Below are 20,445 nucleotides of genomic sequence, written 5' to 3' on the forward strand. Positions count from 1 at the left end.
TTTTCATACAAGTTTCACACAAGACAGATACAAACTTTATAAGATTTATAAATATCTTTTCCATATGGGCAGTGGGTCTTCCTTATCTTTAATTCTTATTTATTTACATGTTAAAGGGTTGAACAGCGCACGTGCAACAATAGAGCGCCTTTGAGCTAACATGCCACGTGCTGATGCAACTAGACTGCAATATTATATTACAGGTAATGCATTTGTCTTATTTCTTTGAGACAAATGCCAGATTTATCTCAAATAAGCTCCTGCCTGCATGTCAGATCATCAGCCTCTCGCCCACCGCAACAAATTCACTCTATATTAGACACTGAAGCGATTTTAACACAGCCCAATAAACTTTGGATATTAATAATAAAGTTTTGCTCGAGCAGATTTTTAATCAGCGTGCCAAAGCTTAAGCTTTCAAAGCACTTTGATTATCAAAGACTTACCCATGCCTGAGGAAATACATTTTTTCTCACAGATGATGACTGTTGATAAAAAGTAGACTTTTTTTGTGTAACATTTGATCTAAATACTGTCCCAGTGCAGTTATAACTTCCTCTTTTATGAACAACGAGAACCTCCTCTCAGTGCAACCTTTACTTTTAGCTGCCCCTCCTCCGCTGTCACATCTCGTCTTATCAATCAGCACACAAAGTAAGCAATACTAATGGGCTCCGCCAGCAATTGTTCTCAATCAAACGTGTATGAATAGACATGAATGAAGTCTGTGTGAATGCATATCAGCAGACGGTGGGGGAACAGAGGCCATGTAGGTCAATGATATTGATTTCTAAAAGGGCTGGCTCGTGGAATTTGGCAGAGTGGCAGACACTCAGGAGGAAAGGGGAGCGTGATCTTTTATCTAAAAGGGTAAATGGGTCATGGCATCATGGGACGGTCCAATCGGGCACCCTGAAGTGTCGCGCAAGGACGGTGGGAACAGTGGCGTGAAGAGAGTCGTGAATCAGAGCGTTAGAGGAGGGCGCGAAGGCGAGGGAACCTGAGCAAGAAAACCCAAGGGCCAAATACCACTGATGCAAAAACAATATATAGATATATAATAACAGAAACTCCTTATGTGGCCCAAGAATATTTATTTAGATTAATTAGTGTAATTACTCTTATAATTTTGTAATTAGTAGTATTACTCTAGCTGCTAAAGTTGAGCTGTCCATGTGAATCATAGGTGTAGACTGAAAGTTGCCTCTGAAGGATCGGCTCACACCCATGCTGAATATTTTGTGCTAAAAGTAATTATCTCTGCCACACACACACACACACACACACACACACACACACACACACACACACACACACACACACACATCACTGTTATGATTTATTTCACCGATGGAGAAGTCAGAAGGAAAAAAAGGTGGACATCCTATATTAGGACATGTTTTCTGAAGTCTGAGAGGCTGAAATTGGTGTAATTACTGTTTTTCTCATTTTAAAATAATGTTAATCAGACTTGGTAAAATAACTGTAATATGAGAGTACAGAAAGTTTGGAACCCACTGCTGAGCTGTTAAACCCAAAGATTGATAAAGTACACTTGGTGGGTAAAGAATGCAGGAAATAAAGGAGGACCCCTGCCCTCCTGGTTAAAGGAAGATAACTGTGCAGGGTCACAAATGTCTTGTTTCTTATCCTTAATTTTTGTCAGGGGTTCTTTACAAACATCTCAGAGAGGAGTTTGGAGATTCAAGCCAGTAAACTGCAGGTGACTAGTTGGCTGCTTTAACCTCCAGTAGTCCACCAGTTTTTTTCTAGCTGCACACCCAAACAGCAGGCTACAAGAAGCCCTCAGCCTCACCAGCATTATTTTACTTGTCCATGCATGGGGAATGTGGGCACGTTTTCTTTAATAACTAACAAAAAACGGACCTGAAAATGCATAAAGGGGAATTGTTGGAAGTCCAGAAAGCATTAGAAGAGAAGAAGGTGGAAAGGATGGAAATGAATTCAAAAATGGCAGACACTGAACTGACAGAGGAAAAGATTGAAAAAGCACTCAAACAGCTGTAAAGGTAAGGAAAAGCAGCAAAGACGCAGCAGAAAAGAGCAGGAGAAGAAAGCCAAGAACATGAGCTGCATCTAGATTGGCAACAGAAACAAATCTCCCAGTTTCCTCATCCCCTCTTCTCTCATCTATCCTTGCACACTTCCAACCTCATCTCCCCTTTTCCCCCACCTCATCTTGATTCGGACTCCTTCTCTCCTTCATCCCTCTCCTCACGTTTGAAACTCATTATAATGTTCCTCATGGCTAACTGATAAAACCAATCAGTCTGCATTTCTGCATGTTTGTTATTAGTCTTTTTTACAAGAGTAATATTATGCGAGGATGATGAATTAAATCAAATCATGAATTGTGTGACATGATGTCCTCGAGGTAAATTAATTTAATGTTCCAGAGAGATTTCACACAATGGAAAATCTAAAAAAAAAAAAAAGTTGTCCAAAGGTATGTAGACACCTCCATGTGATTTAATAGCAGAACAACCTTTAGCCATTACTTCAACAAGTTAAAGTAATAGTCTCGTGTATGACTTTATCAGTCTCTCACATCTATGTGGAGACTTTCAGTCTTACTCTTCTTTACAATTGTGCTTTAACAGCAGCTAGAAGATTCCAGTGGGCTTTGACTGGGTCACTGCAACATCTTGTTTCTTTTCTTTTTCAGCCATTCTGCTTTAGATTTGCTTCTGTGCTTCTGATCATTGTCCTGTTGCATGACACAATTTTAGCTGAGCTTTAGCTGTTGGACAAATGTCCTCACATTTGACTCTAGAACACTTTGATATACAGAGGAGTCCATGGCCGACTCAGGGACTGCACGGTGCCCGGGTCCTGTGGCTGCAAAACGAACCCAAATCATCATCCCGCCACCGCTGTGCCTGATGGTGGATATGAGGTGTTTGGAGCTCGCCAAGTGTGACGCTGTGCATTATGGGCAAACATCTCCACTTTTGTCACATCTGCGCAAAGCACACTGTTCCAGAGGTCTTGTGGTTTGTTGTGATGTAGCTTTGCAAACCCAAGCTGCGCTGCCTTGTTCTTGCATGAGAAGAAACAGCCTCCTGGGAATCCTTCCAGATAAACCATACTTGTTCAGCCTCATTCTAATTGTGCATTCACGAACTTCATCTATCATCTATCATCTAACACGCTGAGACCCGTTGAGTAATTACTAATATTAAAATCATATCAGTAATTCTGCACTAATTGGATTAATTATTTAAAAATGCTTAATCGTATTTAATCATTTTGAGGATATTTTTTTACTGGGTCATTACTTTGTTTTGCACTGCTCAGTGGTTGAACACTAAATCAGTAAAGGCAGGGGGGATTGATGCTTGTAGAGAACCAGCATGTTGCTGATAGCCGCGGCTACACCAGGAGAAGTGATAGTTTGCTCTCTCCCTGTTGAATGTTTGGGTGACATGGCAAGATTATACAGATGACATCTAGTGTACAGTTGGATCTGGAAATGTTTGGACAGTGACAGACTTTTCATAGTTTCTCTGAGCCGCCAGCATCAATTTTAAATGAAAATCATACATCACCTGTAAAACACTGGTGTGGAAGTAGCGTATCGCTAGCACAGCTCGATGAATCCTGAAGTGCACGCGGCTAAACTTTCAGCCAAACGCAGCAGTGTTTACTTGAAGATGCTTTATTGCACAGATAAGACAATGACCCAAAACATATTGCAATACCAACACAGGAGCGTCTGAAAGCTGAAGGTCAAGAAGTGGAAAAAATTCTGTAATGGCTGAATCACTGAGCCGATCTTAATCCAACCAAGACACATTTCACTTACTCAAGACTAAAGGCAGGAATATCCGTGAAGGACCGGCACTGGCTACAGCGAAGAGCTAGCAAATCAGCACAAAAGAGGAATCCTGTTATTATTTCATCACTTTCACACATTTTCATTTCACAACACTCATTAAATGCATTTCCCTACATTGAATTAAAGCTGAAAGTCTGCACTTCAATGACATCATTGTGATGAAGTGTGAAAACTTCATCACTGCGCAATCATTTTCAGAACTATGCCATGCCTGGAAGACCGCCAGCTTGATGAAGAGTTGCTAAGTGTTCACCTTGTTCACTTGGATGCTGCTTAAGGGCTTCTCTTCTGTATGGACACACACACGCACATCCACCCACAGCATTTAGCTCTGTTAAGAATTAAATGCCTGTACTTTCAGCCTCCAGGTTTCATTATTATTAGAACATTGATGTCTTTTATATCAAAACGCACCACGAACTGATGACAGGCAAAGCAAAAAGTTTGAACTCTAATACAACAGGAAGCAATGACTCATCATTGTTATGGGTAGATCTGCTCAGCCTAATCAGTAGTCTCCCCTGAAAAGGAAGGCTGTGGGCTTGTAACCACACAGGAAACCACATTAATTAGTCTGACAGCGTCCTGCTCCTGGCTGACTAAAACATCATTAGAATGGACAGCAGCACTGCTCAAAGGCAGCACTCATATATTCTGATTAAAGCAACAGTTAATCTACTAAAACTGCTGCGGTACAGAGATTGGAAAGGTTGGGAATTATGAGCATGACACCAAATAGGATGAAACGAGCAGGAAAAACACCACAACTGGCATCGGCCTTTAGTGTGTTTATTGCGTTAGAATCATCGTGGTTCAACCTAAAATTCCAACACCGATTAATGATTTTTATTGATTTTTTTTATTTATTATAGTGCACTTGACCCTTCACATAATATGACAGTTTTAAATATTTGTTTATGCTTCAGGTGATACGTCACAACATACTGAGAGGTGATATATTACAGTACACTTCCAGCAGTTATATCATATAAAAAAAAACCCCAAATAAGACACGAAGCAAGAAATAAATACAGACATTGCTCAAACATTCACATTTACAGTATTCTTCTTGGAATAGTTGCACACAAAATATATACAAAGGTGAAGCAAAACCTTTGTTTGTTTGTTTTTCTCCAGAGGAAGTTACGGTTACAAACATCTCTGCAAGTCCGTTCAGGTTAAACTATCGGAGCCTAACAAATTTAGATAAAAATGAGCCAAATTCTACTGCTCGTCCAAAAAAAAAAAAAAAAAAAAGGATATGACAGATGGCAGATAAATAAATGCGGCTGGTGCAGATATAATCCAATCAAACAAATGCTAACTACAGCAATTTATATTACTTTCAGAATCATCATTCATTTAGATTCATCTAATTCATGGACAAAACTAACTAAATGACCAAGCAGAGAATCCAGTCTGACGCAGCAAATACCCCGAAGTGAAATAATCTACAGCGAGCGTATTGCCTGCAATAAGTTACAGTGAACGATTAAGGTCAACAATAACCCAGAACCACTGACTTCAGTTAACACATTCAGACAGTAAAGGCGTATTAAAATGTTCTCGTGGGAAAGCGTAACAACATTAAGAGAGTCAGATTTAGCCACTCGCACATGTTCACTGGCTTTTTTTGCGGAGGGTGGAAAGCCACAAGTAGCCGAGTGCTAAACGGACACACCGCATTACACAGTGAGAGTCTGTATGAGCAGCAGACAAACAAACTCGGGATCTTCAAAGAAACGTAAGCTGTTGCGGTTGCAGAAAAACGTCATGTTGTAAGAAAACATGAGTGCATGCATTCTGGTCCGTATATGCATAGAATGCCTGCAACATGCTTGGAAGTAAACAGAGGTTTAGTATTTATGTATATCGGCAAATCAAAAGGTGCGTTCAAGCAAGCAGGAGTTAATTATTTTTTACCATATGAAGACTAGATTAGCACATAATTAGCAATTAGCAGATAATGTACAGTATTAGAGCTAGTGCGCAATAGCTCTGCTACTTATTTCCAGCTTGCTAAATGCACCTTTTAGACTTGAAAATGAAGACATTCAATGCTGAGCTACACTCTTGGAGGGTTCGTCTCTGTGGGATGGATAGTATGTTTGGACTTCTCTCTGTGCATTGGTCTATCTCTTGGGTCTGTCAATGTCATCGATGGCTGCCAGAAGTTTCTGGCGAGCCTTTTTGTTTATATGTGAACCGAGACAAACGTTCACCAAGTTGGCTAGCTGCTTCATGGAGTACTCCTGCAAAGAAACACAATGAGTCGGTCAGAAAAATCAAACACACGGTCTCGCTGTTTTAACAGAAATGGAGTAACTTGCTATAACCACCAGCCTGTGTCACTGTCTCACCCTGTGATTCTTGATGAACTGCTCCATATCATTTTCAGTCAGGTAATAGGCCTTAATGTAGGTTTCAACAAACTCCTTATCAGGGATGGGGCGCAGGTCAGTCAGCTTCTCCAGCTTCATCAGGAACTGCTGAAAATCCAGCTGCATCAGGGCCCGGCCCTCATTGCTGCATTTCTTTACATTAGCGTAGCTACAGAGGAGGACAGAGGAGCAGACGAAGAAGGACATTAGCATTGCCCTGAGTGCTCAGGTAGAGGTAAGTAACGACTGAAACACAAGTAAATTCTGGAAGTCAATCCCAGTGGTCGCTCGCATGCATGTGACCTAAGGGTTATGTTTAACATCGCATATTTTCCACACTTAAATTCTCCAGCCAAATATCACCATGCTCAGACATTCTGCACTTCTTCAGACATCTCCAAGCACAGATCACCAAATGTCAGACAAAATCTGCCTTTCTTAAGTGCTCTGAGTGCATAATAAAGTCACAATGTACCTGAAAATGTCCAGTACTGTATGTGTGTGTGTATATATACAGGGTGGCAAAAAAGTCCACATTGTAGGATTTGTAAAGAATTTATTCGTAAATCAGGGTGGAAAATAAGTATTTGGTCAATAACAAAAATACAACTCAATACTTTGTAACATAACCTTTGTTGGCAATAACAGAGGTCAAACGTTTACTATAGGTCTTTACCAGGTTTGCACACACAGTAGCTGGTATTTTGGCCCATTCCTCCATGCAGATCTTCTCGAGAGCAGTGATGTTTTGGGGCTGTCGCCGAGCAACACGGACTTTCAACTCCCACCACAGATTTTCTATGGGGTTGAGGTCTGGAGACTGGCTAGGCCACTCCAGGACTTTCAAATGCTTCTTACGGAGCCACTCCTTTGTTGCCCGGGCGGTGTGTTTTGGATCATTGTCATGTTGGAAGACCCAGCCTCGTTTCATCTTCAAAGTTCTCACTGATGGAAGGAGGTTTTGGCTCAAAATCTCACGATACATGGCCCCATTCATTCTGTCCTTAACACGGATCAGTCGTCCTGTCCCCTTGGCAGAAAAACAGCCCCATAGCATGATGTTTCCACCCCCATGCTTCACAGTAGGTATGGTGTTCTTGGGATGCAACTCAGTATTCTTCTTCCTCCAAACACGACGAGTTGAGTTTATACCAAAAAGTTCTACTTTGGTTTCATCTGACCACATGACATTCTCCCAATCCTCTGCTGTATCATCCATGTGCTCTCTGGCAAACTTCAGACGGGCCTGGACATGCACTGGCTTCAGCAGCGGAACACGTCTGGCACTGCGGGATTTGATTCCCTGCCGTTGTAGTGTGTTACTGATGGTGACCTTTGTTACTTTGGTCCCAGCTCTCTGCAGGTCATTCACCAGGTCCCCCCGTGTGGTTCTGGGATCTTTGCTCACCGTTCTCATGATCATTTTGACCCCACGGGATGAGATCTTGCGTGGAGCCCCAGATCGAGGGAGATTATCAGTGGTCTTGTATGTCTTCCATTTTCTGATGATTGCTCCCACAGTTGATTTTTTCACACCAAGCTGCTTGCCTATTGTAGATTCACTCTTCCCAGTCTGGTGCAGGTCTACAATACTTTTCCTGGTGTCCTTCGAAAGCTCTTTGGTCTTGGCCATGGCGGAGTTTGGAGTCTGACTGTTTGAGGCTGTGGACAGGTGTCTTTTATACAGATGATGAGTTCAAACAGGTGCCATTCATACAGGTAACGAGTGGGGGACAGAAAAGCTTCTTACAGAAGACGTTACAGGTCTGTGAGAGCCAGAGATTTTCCTTGTTTGAGGTGACCAAATACTTATTTTCCACCCTAATTTACGAATAAATTCTTTACAAATCCTACCATGTGATTCATGGATTTTTTTTTCACATTCTGTCTCTCACAGTTGAAGTGTACCTCTGGTGCAAATTACTGACCTCTGTCATCATTTTAGTGGGGGAACTTGCACAATCGGTGGCTGACTAAATACTTTTTTGCCCCACTGTATATGTATGTTATGTGATAGTATATAAAATATTACAACAAAGAGCAATAAGAAGCATTAATAAGACAACTTGCAAGACAGATTTGTAATAAAAAATCTTTCTTGTCTTTATTATACCCCTGGGTATATTTCATTTGAAGCTTTTTTTTTTTTTTTTTTTTTAAAGTCAAATTCTTTGAGGGTATTAAAACTCAAAAAGTCAAAATAAACCCCAGCAGAAAAGTAAATGAGGCTTCTGTAGTTACATGGTAAAGTTTAACATTTTTGATCCATTTCAGTTTATATGAAAAGTGTAATATGTTTAATAAAGGGAATAAAACAAGAAAATTTACGGGATTGTAAAAAGTATATAAATTACATCCTTGTACAAATGCATAATGAGTCATTCAGTTTGTATGATGGAAGTGTGATTTGTGGTCAGCAGGTTTTGTTGCTACAAGTCAAAACCTCTATGAAAACAGTTGCATGATGGAGTGTGTCACAATACTTCAACACTAAAGATTTTTATTTATAATAAGCGAGAAAATAAATTATAAAAAGACACAATGATAACACTGTAAATATCTTTGCAAACTTTTGTACAGTAATGGTTTCAGAGAAGCCATCTCTTTACTCCAGTGTTTAAAGTGTGCAGTCCAATTGCCAAAAAAGGGAAACTGAATACAAAATGACAAAATCATTACTACACAGTTACTGTAGTAGTTCTGTGTAGTACTGGACATGAGACATGTTTTGCAATTTTGCCTCTGTGCACCCCCATTTAGGAATTACAGCCTTTTTAAAAAAATAAAATTAAAAAAATACATACAGTTCTTAATTTCCAGGAACTTGAAAGTTAGTTTTCAAGTTCTGCTGAGGCCTCTTCCTTCTATTCTATGACAAATTAGCCCAGGGTGTCAAACATAAGGCCCCGGGGCCAGATTTGGCCTGGCAAAGAGTCCAAATCAGGACCCACTCTATGGTTTTGGGAAGGAGGTCATAATTTGTAGACTATATTTTCTTGCATTTTACAGCTTTTGCTACATTCATACTACATCAAAGTAATTAAGCAACAGAAAAACAATTGGATGACCAAAGTTTCTGTCTTTTTAATATCTACTTTAGAAATTTGAGGGAGGAAATTCAGTAAGAAAAGAAAATTGTTGTGAATTAAAAAACTTTCTCTTTTCTAATTAAAAGACAGTCTGGGCAATCAGCTATCAAAAGCTTTTCCGTAATTTTACACATTTATGTCTTTGAATTTAACTCCAAAGAGTGATGCTTTTAAATTTACTATAGCAGCTTTTCTCTATCAAGTAGAAAACCTGAGACGTACAGTTAAAGTTGTGCTTTTTCCCCCCTTATATTAAGATATATCAGGTTTTAAATGTGTAGTTCAACTTCTTTACACTGATAGTAAGGGGAGTTTAAGTTATTACGCCCTAAGGCAACAGTTGTTGTGAACTGGCACCTTATAACTGAAACTGAATTGAACTGAATAACAACAAATTGGGCTGTATTTGAACACATCCCTGAAACTCAAATACACAGATAAGATGTGGAGATGTTTCCAAGTGTTTAATTATTTGGCAGCTGGTCACTCTCAACTCTCAATTTGAGATCCGAAGGCCTGGAAGACCACATGAGACAACTACAGCGGATGATCACAGAATTCTTTCCATGGTTAAGAAAAAATGCTTCAAAATATGTAGCAAAGTCAAAAAGGAAATCTCGATGTTTATTGCTGATAAACTCTACAATCAAGAGATGCCATCCTGAATGTAAACACAGAGGTGCTGGTACAAAGTCTTGGTGACACTAAAGAGCAGGAAGTCCAGATCATATTTTACCAGAAAACACGTACAAGAGCCTGAAAGGTTCTGGCAAAAAATCTTTTGGCAGATGAAAAAAAAATCAACTTGTACTAGAATGATGGGATGAGAAAAATATGAAGGAGGAAAGAAACAACTCAAGATGTGAAGCTTATCACATCATCTGTCAAACATGGTGGAGGCACGTTATGGCACAGGTGTGCGTGGCTGCCACTGGGACCACGTCAATGCTAGCGCTGCACGATTATGGCTAAAATGACAATCCCGATTATTCTGATCAATACTGACATCACAACCATTCATTATTTTCCTCCAAATGTAAAAGAATTGCAGTAAAATAAAATTAGTACTTATTCACATAAATTCGGTAAATCTCTCAGAAAAATATCAAATATTAACTCCAAATTAAACAAACAGTGTGTTGCTTTCACTTTTAAATGGTGCTTAATTCCTGTTAATTAACTGAGATGATATTCTCTTACCAAAGTGTCATATAGTAAGTCTGATCTTGTGACAATCCAAGTCACGTCATCTTAAATTCAATGGTTTTATGTGGTGTGATTTTACTGCAGAATATGCTGTTGTCTTATTAAAATACTTACTATACTACTTAATATTAGTAATAATTCTTATTTACTTATTTACGTAGGATTACTTCGATATATACACTAAATATATTTGTGGATTTGGATGAATATATTTAGTGTATATATTTAATTCTGGAATCAAGTTTGACCGAAACCTGTTTAGAGTTCCAGCTGTTACACACGTGTGTTTTTACAGCATTTTCTTGTATGTGTATTTAAGGGTGTTTGCATTCGGGCTCTTTTTTATTTCCCTTCAGTATTACACTAAATCGGGTTGTTCCGCACGGCCTGTGGTGTTGGTACATGTGTGTGGGCCAGAGTACACATGCATTTCATTGTGTGTGTCTGCTTGTGTTCCATGTGTTTGGCAGCGAGCACTGTTGCGCACTGGCAGGTCGGACTGTGACATCTCCAGTACATTAACACTCCACACAACACATCTGCACTTTGCAAACTCTCCCCGTCTCACACTTCAGCTTTTCTCTCTCTCGTTTCCATTTTCTCCCCTCACCTTCCCCGTCTCTCTCTCATCATCATTGTCGTTCTCCCTCTCTTTTTCTTGTCAAACCTGCCAGAGTTTTTGGTGGCGAGTGTTTGAGCTGCGGCTCAGCATGCTAACGGAGCGGTTTTTGCGAGTCTCTGAGGAGACAAGGACAAGCGCTGGACAGAGAAAATTAATAACAGACTAGGGCGGTCGGAGTACAAACAAATAAATATGACCGCTCTATCTCGTTGTGCCAGAGGGTTTGGAGATGTGTGTTTGGAGGGTGTACTGGGAGAACCAGGCAGGCGGTCGGCAACAGCAGCTTAAATTTGCCAAGCATTGCAGTCGTAATGGGCCATTTGCTCATTGGAAAGGGTTCAAAAGTTCTCTTACGCAACAAGAGGAAGAGCGCTCAGCAAACGTGTAGGGAAGTAAACATGTTCCCTTCTCTTTGTGTTTGAGGCCGAGGCATCCACCTATGCCTCGCAGTCGATGTTCTCCCTCTTATTTAAAACACTTGGAAAGAACAAAGCCACTTAGAGCAAGGACTTGTTTTCAGCCCGAACTGCGTTCCCTGGCTTCAACACGGTTCAGCGTAACCTGCTTTGAATTTGTAACCTGGGATAACTTTGACGTCAGTCGCAGTCCTTTCATATTTCCGATAAAATGTGTGGAACTTCACGATGATTGTCAGCTGCTTATTTCTCGCTTCGTCACCGTCCAGTCGGCGTGACTCGATGTTGCTGTGCACCCAATCTGTCCAATCAGAGGGATTTATCGCACCATCCATCTAAAAACATACTTCACACATATGCTCCGCGCATGAGCCTGAGAAAAGCGACAGTGGAGGTGCTGAGAAAAAACAAAAACAAAAAACCCAAAACCCTGACAATCTGTCACCTATCACAACCTATATCGCTCCCTTGCAAGGGCGAAAGTGGTAAAACGCATTGCAAGAGATGTGTCAAGAGCATTCTGCGGTTTGTGTGAGTGGCCTGTGTCAGGTAATCCCCTGATGGGTATTTGGTGAGGCTGCAGAGATGCGACTGCTAACATGAATAGAGGAGGCGATGGCAGCGTCGTCGAGTGGTTTTTCTCAGGGAATATCTCTGAAGGAACCAGACACAGTTTTATGGACGGCAGGTCAATTTCTCTGCTCTTCCCGCTGCTTTCACAACACGCTTTGGGAAGAATTTTCGTTTTAAATTTATGACATGCAGATGTTTAAACTGGGGAGCAAACACAGAGAGAAATAAATAAAGAAAGAGTCATTCTTTTGAGAAGTGTGAGCCTCAAATCATTGAGGCAATAGCTCAGCTCATAACACAAATTGAGTGGCACTATTAATGACTGTAACCTGAGAGTAAAAAGATCAGTTTTAAGCAGAAAAGACAGTAAAAAGCACCGAGGTTAAAGGAAAACTGTTCCAGATTCAGCGTGACATCTCAAAAGAAATTCCAACAAACCCAAAGATGTTTATACTTGGTTTGTATCCAGAAGGACAAGGTTGTAATAACAGTAAAAAAAGTCAGCAGAGATTGATGAACCTCAGTTTTAACCCTTTAATGCCAAGTGTATCACACACTACGTTGCCAAAGGCATTCACTCTTCTGGGTTCACACACATGAACTTGAATGACATCCCATCCTTTAATCCGTAGGACTTAATATAATGTCAGCCCACCATTTGTTAGCTATAACAGCTTAAACTCTTTTTTTTTTCTTTTTTAACTTTCTCCTCTTAGGAGGATCAAAACGTATCAGAAGCAGCCAGTTTCTTTACTTACTCTGAGCATACTTTTGCCAGAAAGTGCTCCTTTTTAAAATAAAACATGTGTGTATATATGTATGTATATTTATATACACTACAAATATTACTCTTGTTGATAGGAGTCCTTTTTTTTTTAAACTCAGCTTAAACTCTGCTGAGAAGGTTTAGGAGTATTTATGGGAATTTTTCACTACTCTTCCAGAAGCGCATCGGTGAGGTCAGACACTGATGTTGGACGACATGGCTTGGCTCGCAGGCTCCAATCCAACTCAACTTAAAAGTGTTCCCTCAGGTTGAGGTGAGGACTCTGTGCAGGCCAGTCAAGTTCTTCTACACCAAACTCCCTCATCCATGTCTCTTTATGGATCTCGCTTTGTTCACTGGTGCGCAGTCGTGTTGGAGCAGGAAGGGGCCGTAAACAAACTGTTCCCACAAAGCTGGGAGCATAAAATTGTCCAAAATATCTTCTTGTGCTGAAGCATTAAGAGTTCCTGTCACTGGAACTAAGGGGCCGAGCCCAACTCCTGAAAAACAACCCCACACCATAATCCCCCCTCCACCAAACTTGACGCTTGGCACAATGCAATCAGACAAGTACTGTTCTCGTGGCAACCACCAAACCCAGACCCGTCCATTGGATTGTCAGACAGAGAAGCATAAGATATGTGTTTTATTGTCAATGGTTGCCTGTAGTGCACAAACTAATGAAAACTAATGAGAAAAATTGGGGCATGGATGGATGACGAATGCTTCAGTGTTTTTTTCTAAATGCAGTGGTTTAAAAACAGAACTGTGTGGTACCTAGCCTGCTTACACAACTCATACAAATAGTTCAAAAGTCTAACACGAAGAATGAGCAATCTGAACATTTTGCTTTACACTTCTTTCCTCCTTGTAGTTCAGTAGCATCCAGCATTTACTTCGACTGCTTTGCATTCACCTGTATATCCTAAAGAAGTCTTTCATACCCGGATTTTTCCTGGCTTTAGGAAAGGCATGATGCGGATCGTAGGAGGTGGGTGGATACACATCTAAGCACAACGGGTTCATTTAAAGTTCAGGTATTGATTCTGCCTGAACCTTATTTCACGGAAATTTGTGCTGCTTTGCTCATATTTCAAAATATTTGATGAACAAAGATGTATCTTACTTAAAACTGTTTTTATTAAAATGACTTTCCTTTAACCGAGGTTTTATTGTAGGTGTTTTATTCACTGATTTTAAGATGTATTTCTTAATTACAGTTTTTCCACAGTTTTAGTGGACTCAGTATCCGTTTGGTATGGTATGATATTTGTGCAGAGAGACAAAAAAAAGCCCAATTTCTCTCGGGCAGATGGCAGCCCGACTCAAACTGGGATGTGCACTTGTTTCAGTAGATTTGAGGAGATGGTTGCTGCCAGTGGCAAACAGCCTGTAGTGCTTTTTGCTGGAGGGAATAGCGAGTCTTCGTATGAATCTCTTGCTCATGTTAAAGTAGAGAAACTGAGTGACAGACTTCTCTAAACTGTCGCTGCCACTGTTATAGGTTATTTTTTCTGTGAGCAGCCCATAGCAGTATGATAATAGACAACAGCCTTTTCATAAAGCAGCAAATGACTCACAGACAGACACCAAGTGTGTGACGCACGGCTTTGAGTCGGTGCTCCATGCAGATGGTGGAGGGGGGAAACATTATGTACAAAATCAGCTTGTGTTTTTTATATTTAAGGTTTAACAATAACTCACTGCATACACTTCTTACCCCTCAACAAGAGTCCTGTTGGCCAAACGGATGCAGTGTTCCCAGAGGACGTTGGACACAGGCAGGGGGATGCGCACATGTCTGGAAACTTCACCCAGCCGCTTGTTAAATTGCTCAAACTCCTGATGAGGCGGGGAGAAAGAAAAGGTGAACACATTCCCGTGAGTACAACACGACGCAGCAGAAAAACAAATCGCTGGTCTTTTACCAAAAAAAGTATATGTGGTCAGGAAAATATTTTATACAATTGGTCATATTTCGCTAAAAAGTACCATAACTTTCATATCAACATATAAACAACATGCGGCTCATTAAAAAAAGCATTTTAATTAACAGATTCCTATATTTCTATATTACTACAGCTACAATTAGGTCTAAGCACAAAAATCTCAATATGGACACTACATTATTCAGCCAAACGCTTCCACCTAACCATCACAGATTAGCCAGAAAAAGAAAATAACGTCTTAATATGGATTATGCAGAATTTTAGGTCTCTACTGTTTCTACAATAAACACAAACGAAACTGAAGAGATGAAAGTTTTAGACATTTTTCTTGCATTCTTGTTCTTCTATTGTGCATCTACTTGTGCATTTCAAAAATCCATCATACATTTGAATATAAAATAAACAGAAGCTTGCCCTTTCTAAAAAAGATGACTTGGATTTGGTATCACACTGAAGTTGGATGAAAGTATGTTTCTTTTTCATATTTAAGCTTTAACGTGTGTGAAACTATTCACCTGATTTAGACTGTTAAAGGATATGATGCAGCTTGTTTTTTAATAAGCTAAACATTTGTCCCCTACCTGCAAACTTTGGTTTCTAGAAACCTCCAAATCTACTGTCAGAGATCAGACTTACAAATAATTACGGGACTTCCAAGTATCTGTCCTTCTATGTTAACTTGATCTGCATGCACTCCAGAGAGCATAATACCAAAAACTTTGAAGGGCCTCGCTCAACTAGTTTTCCAGATAGTAGATTTCTGAAATGGCCCCTCAACACAATGACACGAGAAAAAAAAGCGTCACTATCTTTATCCCTTAAAATGACCTGATGAACTGAGATGTAATGACCTTGTTGGATTCTAAGTGGAAGACGTAAACAAAACAAAAGGTTGTCATGAACAACACTTCAAGGATTTCCTTTGATTCTCTCTTACACGCTGCCTCAAGAAACAGCATTTGGGTATTCCTTTAAACCATTCAGCTTAAATTATACATCCAAAATAGTGATTATAAGTAAATCAGATCAATCTCGGCTAAATTATTGTTTTTTTCCACCAGTGTAAGCAGCCGGCAGGATGTGTGGGTTACTTTCCTGAAACTCTAACAGAGCTAAGTAATAATTCTGCCGTCTGCACTGATGGAAGCAAAGCATGCTGACGTACAGTAGTGAAGAGCGCGGGGGCTGCATGTATGAAGCCGTCGAGCCACAAATCATGCGCAAAAACAAATCATTTGGGCGCCGGTGAATACTGTACTCCGGTCTGACAGCATCCCAAGGTGAATACAAGCTCTAACAGCATGTTAACAGTCATCACACCACCGCTATAAGCGCCACAGTGTGGTGCTTCTTGTCTGTATGCATAAAAAAAAACCACACACACACACGCACGCACACTCCAGTTGTATAGACCAGCATCTAAAATGTTATTCTGATTCATTTTCTGTTACTGCCTTCCAAAAACAAACTGCAGTACCTAGGTAAGTATGTAAATATGACACATGCAGATTAAGAATGTAAATAAATTCATAAAATATGCAAGTATTAAATTACATTTTTAAATTGCATCATTATAGAAAAAAAATTAACCTGAACCTTAATGCATGTTCCCATTAATTTTACACCCTGAAATGAAATGTTACTCATTCACAGCCTCACAATAGACTCTGACTCAAGCATTTTGTCAATGAAGTCATTCTGAGGCTTCGGCATGTCTTTGCCACTTTATATGCAAATGAGCGCCATTGTTGAATGCTGGGGATCAACCTGAATTCATGAATAAAATATTGCTGTGTGCGCGCTACAACAAAACTCAGCACCACTTATTTCAATCACGTAACATAACCCGCATGCATTATGACCGTCTTGACACGATGACGGGGGAGGCTATTAGCACCTGATGGAAAACTACACGCGTATACGATGTCTGTCCACGTCTGTCCGAGTCACTAAGCGGTTCAGCCATCAGCTTTCTAAGACCTGATTTGCTGCGGACTCTGTTATGTATGATTTTGCCTCTGCTTGATGCTGCTCTGTTTATGGCTTCGCACCGCAGCGAGCCCCTCGCACCTTTCTTTCTCTTAGTGTCAGAAGCAGGAAAAATGTGTCCTTTACCCCGCCATGCAAGTTTATAAAAGAATAAGTAGCCAGCATGAATAAAGACACACATTTAGAAGAAACTTTCTCATTCTAAAAATACTTCTGGGAGCAGTGAGCTCAGATGTCTTTAACAAAGCAGAAAACTTCAGGAGAGATCTGCATTTGGCTCTTAACAGCTCACCCATATAATAAATTATTCACCCCCATCCCAAATAATTGATATTAAAGGTCCCTGAATTAACTTTGAGTCAAGGAGGAGAACAATGACCTTCACAGTTTCAGACTTTAAAAGAATAAGAGCTAATGCTTAGTGTACTGATGGCAGAAGGATAACACTTTTTTTTAATGAGTGCAACAAAGACACAATGTGTGGAGGGGGAGGGATGCCTGCTAGATAAAAGTAAATCTAATACAGCTGCTTTGTGTTCTATTTTTGTGTAGCGTGGATATTGCGTCACACTGAGAGGACACGGTATCTGTTTGGGAAAAGTAATAAGCACTGAGATCTTTGTGGACTTTTCTTTGCTATAAAATGCACAAAAAAGGAATAAAGGGTTTTAAAAAGGGCACCAAGTAGTCTCAGAATCATTTATATTCACCTTGCTAAGTCAAGAGTCTTAAAGATATGAATGATGCAGAAACCCTAATGAGGTATTTGCATGAGATCTTTATGAAATGTGAGTAAAAGCTGCTTCAACATTTAAGCGTTAATATGTGCATAACCCTTAATTGGATTTAGACTGTTTTAAAGAATATGATGCAGGTTGTTTATGAGAGGCTCTAAACAAAATCTCAGTCCCCTACCTGCAACACTGTGGTTTCTACAGGAGCTTCAAATCTGCTGTCCAAATATTTTAGGGACTTCAAGCATCCATCAGTCTATGTTAATGTAAGCTACACTCATAAAGCCATCATACCAAAAGCTTTAAAGGACCTAGCTCAAGTAGTTTTCCAAACAGTGGAATTTTGAAGTGATGGTCAGGTGGGAAGTTTTTGTATGCTTAATAACTTTAGCTGGTTTTTGTCCGTAGTGGGTCAAAAATAGGCTACAGTAACATCAGCATTCGCTTTTCTTATTCGTCGTTACCTTTAACAAGACATCCACATATACATTGTGCTGGGACATTATCTCCCTAATGTCCCATTTAACGCCGGCCATCATGAGCAACATTTGTTCATAGTCGATGGCCTTGGCCGCCACGATCCAGTAAATAGGTTTCCGCAGTTCGCTGGCTGTAGACACCGTCTGAGTGCAGGAAGGAAGGATACATATATGAGAGTTAGTGGATCATTATAGTCAACATATGGATAAGGTATTTTTCAACTGCCTGCTATTCTGCAGGAAGAACAATGTTAAAGTTTCCAATGAGCGAAATCAGGACATGACATTCACTTGATGTTTTGGGTCAAACAGACCCGTCTCTTCATCTGAATTTCAAATGTCAAAGAGACAAAAAAAAGAAAAAGAAGCAAAGTTATCTATGTGGGTTTGAGTTGGTTTCATTTGTTTTTAAAGAAAACAAAAGGGCACAATTACAATTAAGCAAGTGGAGTGCAGGTGGGAGGGGGAGCACATCCACAACAGTCACACAGCATATTTCACATTGTGCCTTAAATATTAACAGTGAAATCCAAAAGGAAAACACATCCTATAAACCACATATTTAAGTGCAAGTGTGGAGAAAATCAATTACAAATAACAAAAAATAACATAATCTCAGCCTCACAAGAGGTTAAAATAAAATAAAAGACAAACGATTTTCTACAGCTGGAGACGATGTCTGATATAACCCGACAGCTGTAGCTGACAGTGATGACATGATCAGTTACTGTAATAATTGAGGCCTGTGCCCTCAGAGGAGGCATAACTGTATAAACCAAACAATACCTGGGAATAAAACTGCTGCAGGAAGGGCTTCTTGGCTGCAGGCATCATCGTGTCCAAGTGGGACTGCAAGGACTCAAACTGCTCCGCCAGAAACACACTGACACAACCAAAGAGAAACAGCCTTTAAATTCTGCCCATATGCTCTGAATCATTCTGCTTGTGACACATAAGAAAAGGCAATTACGATGTGTTGTTTTTGTGTTATTAAAGAGTGACAGATCTATTTACAAAAGCTCGTATTACTATTACAAAGTGGAGTAACTGACCATTAGAGAGAACATCACCTTAAATCTCTGTTATTCCTGAACAACAGTAAAACATCTCAAATGGAATAAGAAGGTTTTTTTTGCTTTTTTGTCTCCCTTGATTCTTCTGATCCATTAATTGGATCAAGATTTTAGTCATATGTGCTTAAACCTGAGTTTCCAGCATTTCCTGCTGTTCAATCTCATTTCTTCCCTTGTTGGTCACGTTTTGATGCAATAAACATCAGATTTGATTATTATAATGTAAATTATGGAGTCAGCTGTAATTTTGCTGTAAAAACTTGTCTGACTTCCAAACCTTTAAGTCTCACCTCCCAAAGCAAAGTATTTTCACGTCCGACAAATCAAGCAGCACTTCTATTTGTTTTTTGGTTTTTTTGACAAGGATTGGATTTCAATTATCCTTGAAAAAACACTCAGACCAAAAGAGGTAGCAGAGAGAGAAATACAGGACAGAAAGAAGAAGAAGAAAAAAAACAATCAATGCGTTCAGAACTAATACCCCCCCCCCCCCCCCCCTTCCACTCTGTATCCAGCACTGACTAAATAAAGACCTCTTGACTCAGGCTGATCGATGGCTCTGAAGTGTTACAGTGCATGAAATAAAAAGTGAGTGAACATGTTTACGTGGGCTGAAGTTCAGAGTTGAGTCCTGACTTTAACAAGGATCATTAATTAAAGAACAACAGGTCTCTGCAGAGCTCTTAAATACAGCAGGAAAAAAGAGAGAATAAAACAGGAGAAATTGACTTAATCAGACTAAGACACCAGTCCCAGGTGGGACCTCCACATTCTTTTGCTGCCTCTTGAACCTCCGTTTGGGTGTGAATGCACACACCAATGAAGTGGGGAAAAAAAAGCTGTCCTTAAACCTGCAGGCGCCCCTCACTGCGAGCTAAAGGTAACCTGTCGTTAGCTGATAAATTGGGGTTTTGGAGAAAGATCAGAGAACTAAAAGTCTGAGGCCACAGAAGTGACAGTCACTAAATTAACAGTTCACTTAGATTTCTGCAGTGTAAAAGCAGCAAATATTGAATCTTCACAAAATGTATAATTGGGGGTCTCAAGTGTCAGTGTGTAATTACAGTCTAATGTCATAATCCACTGTAACCTGCTCTCTACTGGAAGAAAATCTAAAGCACACGAAGTGTACACACATGATTTAAAGTACAGTGCATCTGCACTAAATGCAACAGACATGGGAGTGTACATGTTTACATGTTAGCGTACATGTTTACATGTTAGCGTACATGTTTACATGTTAGCGTACATGTTAGCGTACATGTTAGCGCACATGTTAGCGCACATGTTTACATGTTAGCGTACATGT

The 20,445-nt window shown here is 40.0% G+C and overlaps 1 protein-coding gene across 2 annotated transcripts in view; it reads right to left on the bottom strand.

The window, feature by feature from the left end:
• Positions 1-4,635: 4,635 nt before the first annotated feature.
• The window catches only part of vps50 (VPS50 EARP/GARPII complex subunit), a 122,331-nt gene continuing 106,521 nt past the window's right edge, over positions 4,636-20,445 (bottom strand). For both annotated transcript variants that reach the window (XM_005928565.2, XM_042223649.1), the window contains 5 exons: positions 18,850-18,946; positions 18,049-18,207; positions 14,633-14,754; positions 6,220-6,409; positions 4,636-6,111 (listed from right to left, as the gene is read on the bottom strand). In XM_005928565.2, the coding sequence (XP_005928627.1) occupies positions 5,992-6,111; positions 6,220-6,409; positions 14,633-14,754; positions 18,049-18,207; positions 18,850-18,946 (688 nt within the window). In that variant the 3' untranslated portion in view covers positions 4,636-5,991. The remainder of the gene's footprint in view (positions 6,112-6,219; positions 6,410-14,632; positions 14,755-18,048; positions 18,208-18,849; positions 18,947-20,445) is intronic.

The sequence above is a fragment of the Haplochromis burtoni genome, unplaced genomic scaffold (assembly GCF_018398535.1).
Source record: "Haplochromis burtoni strain Fernald_Lab_line unplaced genomic scaffold, NCSU_Asbu1 Contig_116, whole genome shotgun sequence".
In the NCBI taxonomy this organism is placed as follows: Eukaryota; Metazoa; Chordata; class Actinopteri; order Cichliformes; family Cichlidae; genus Haplochromis; species Haplochromis burtoni.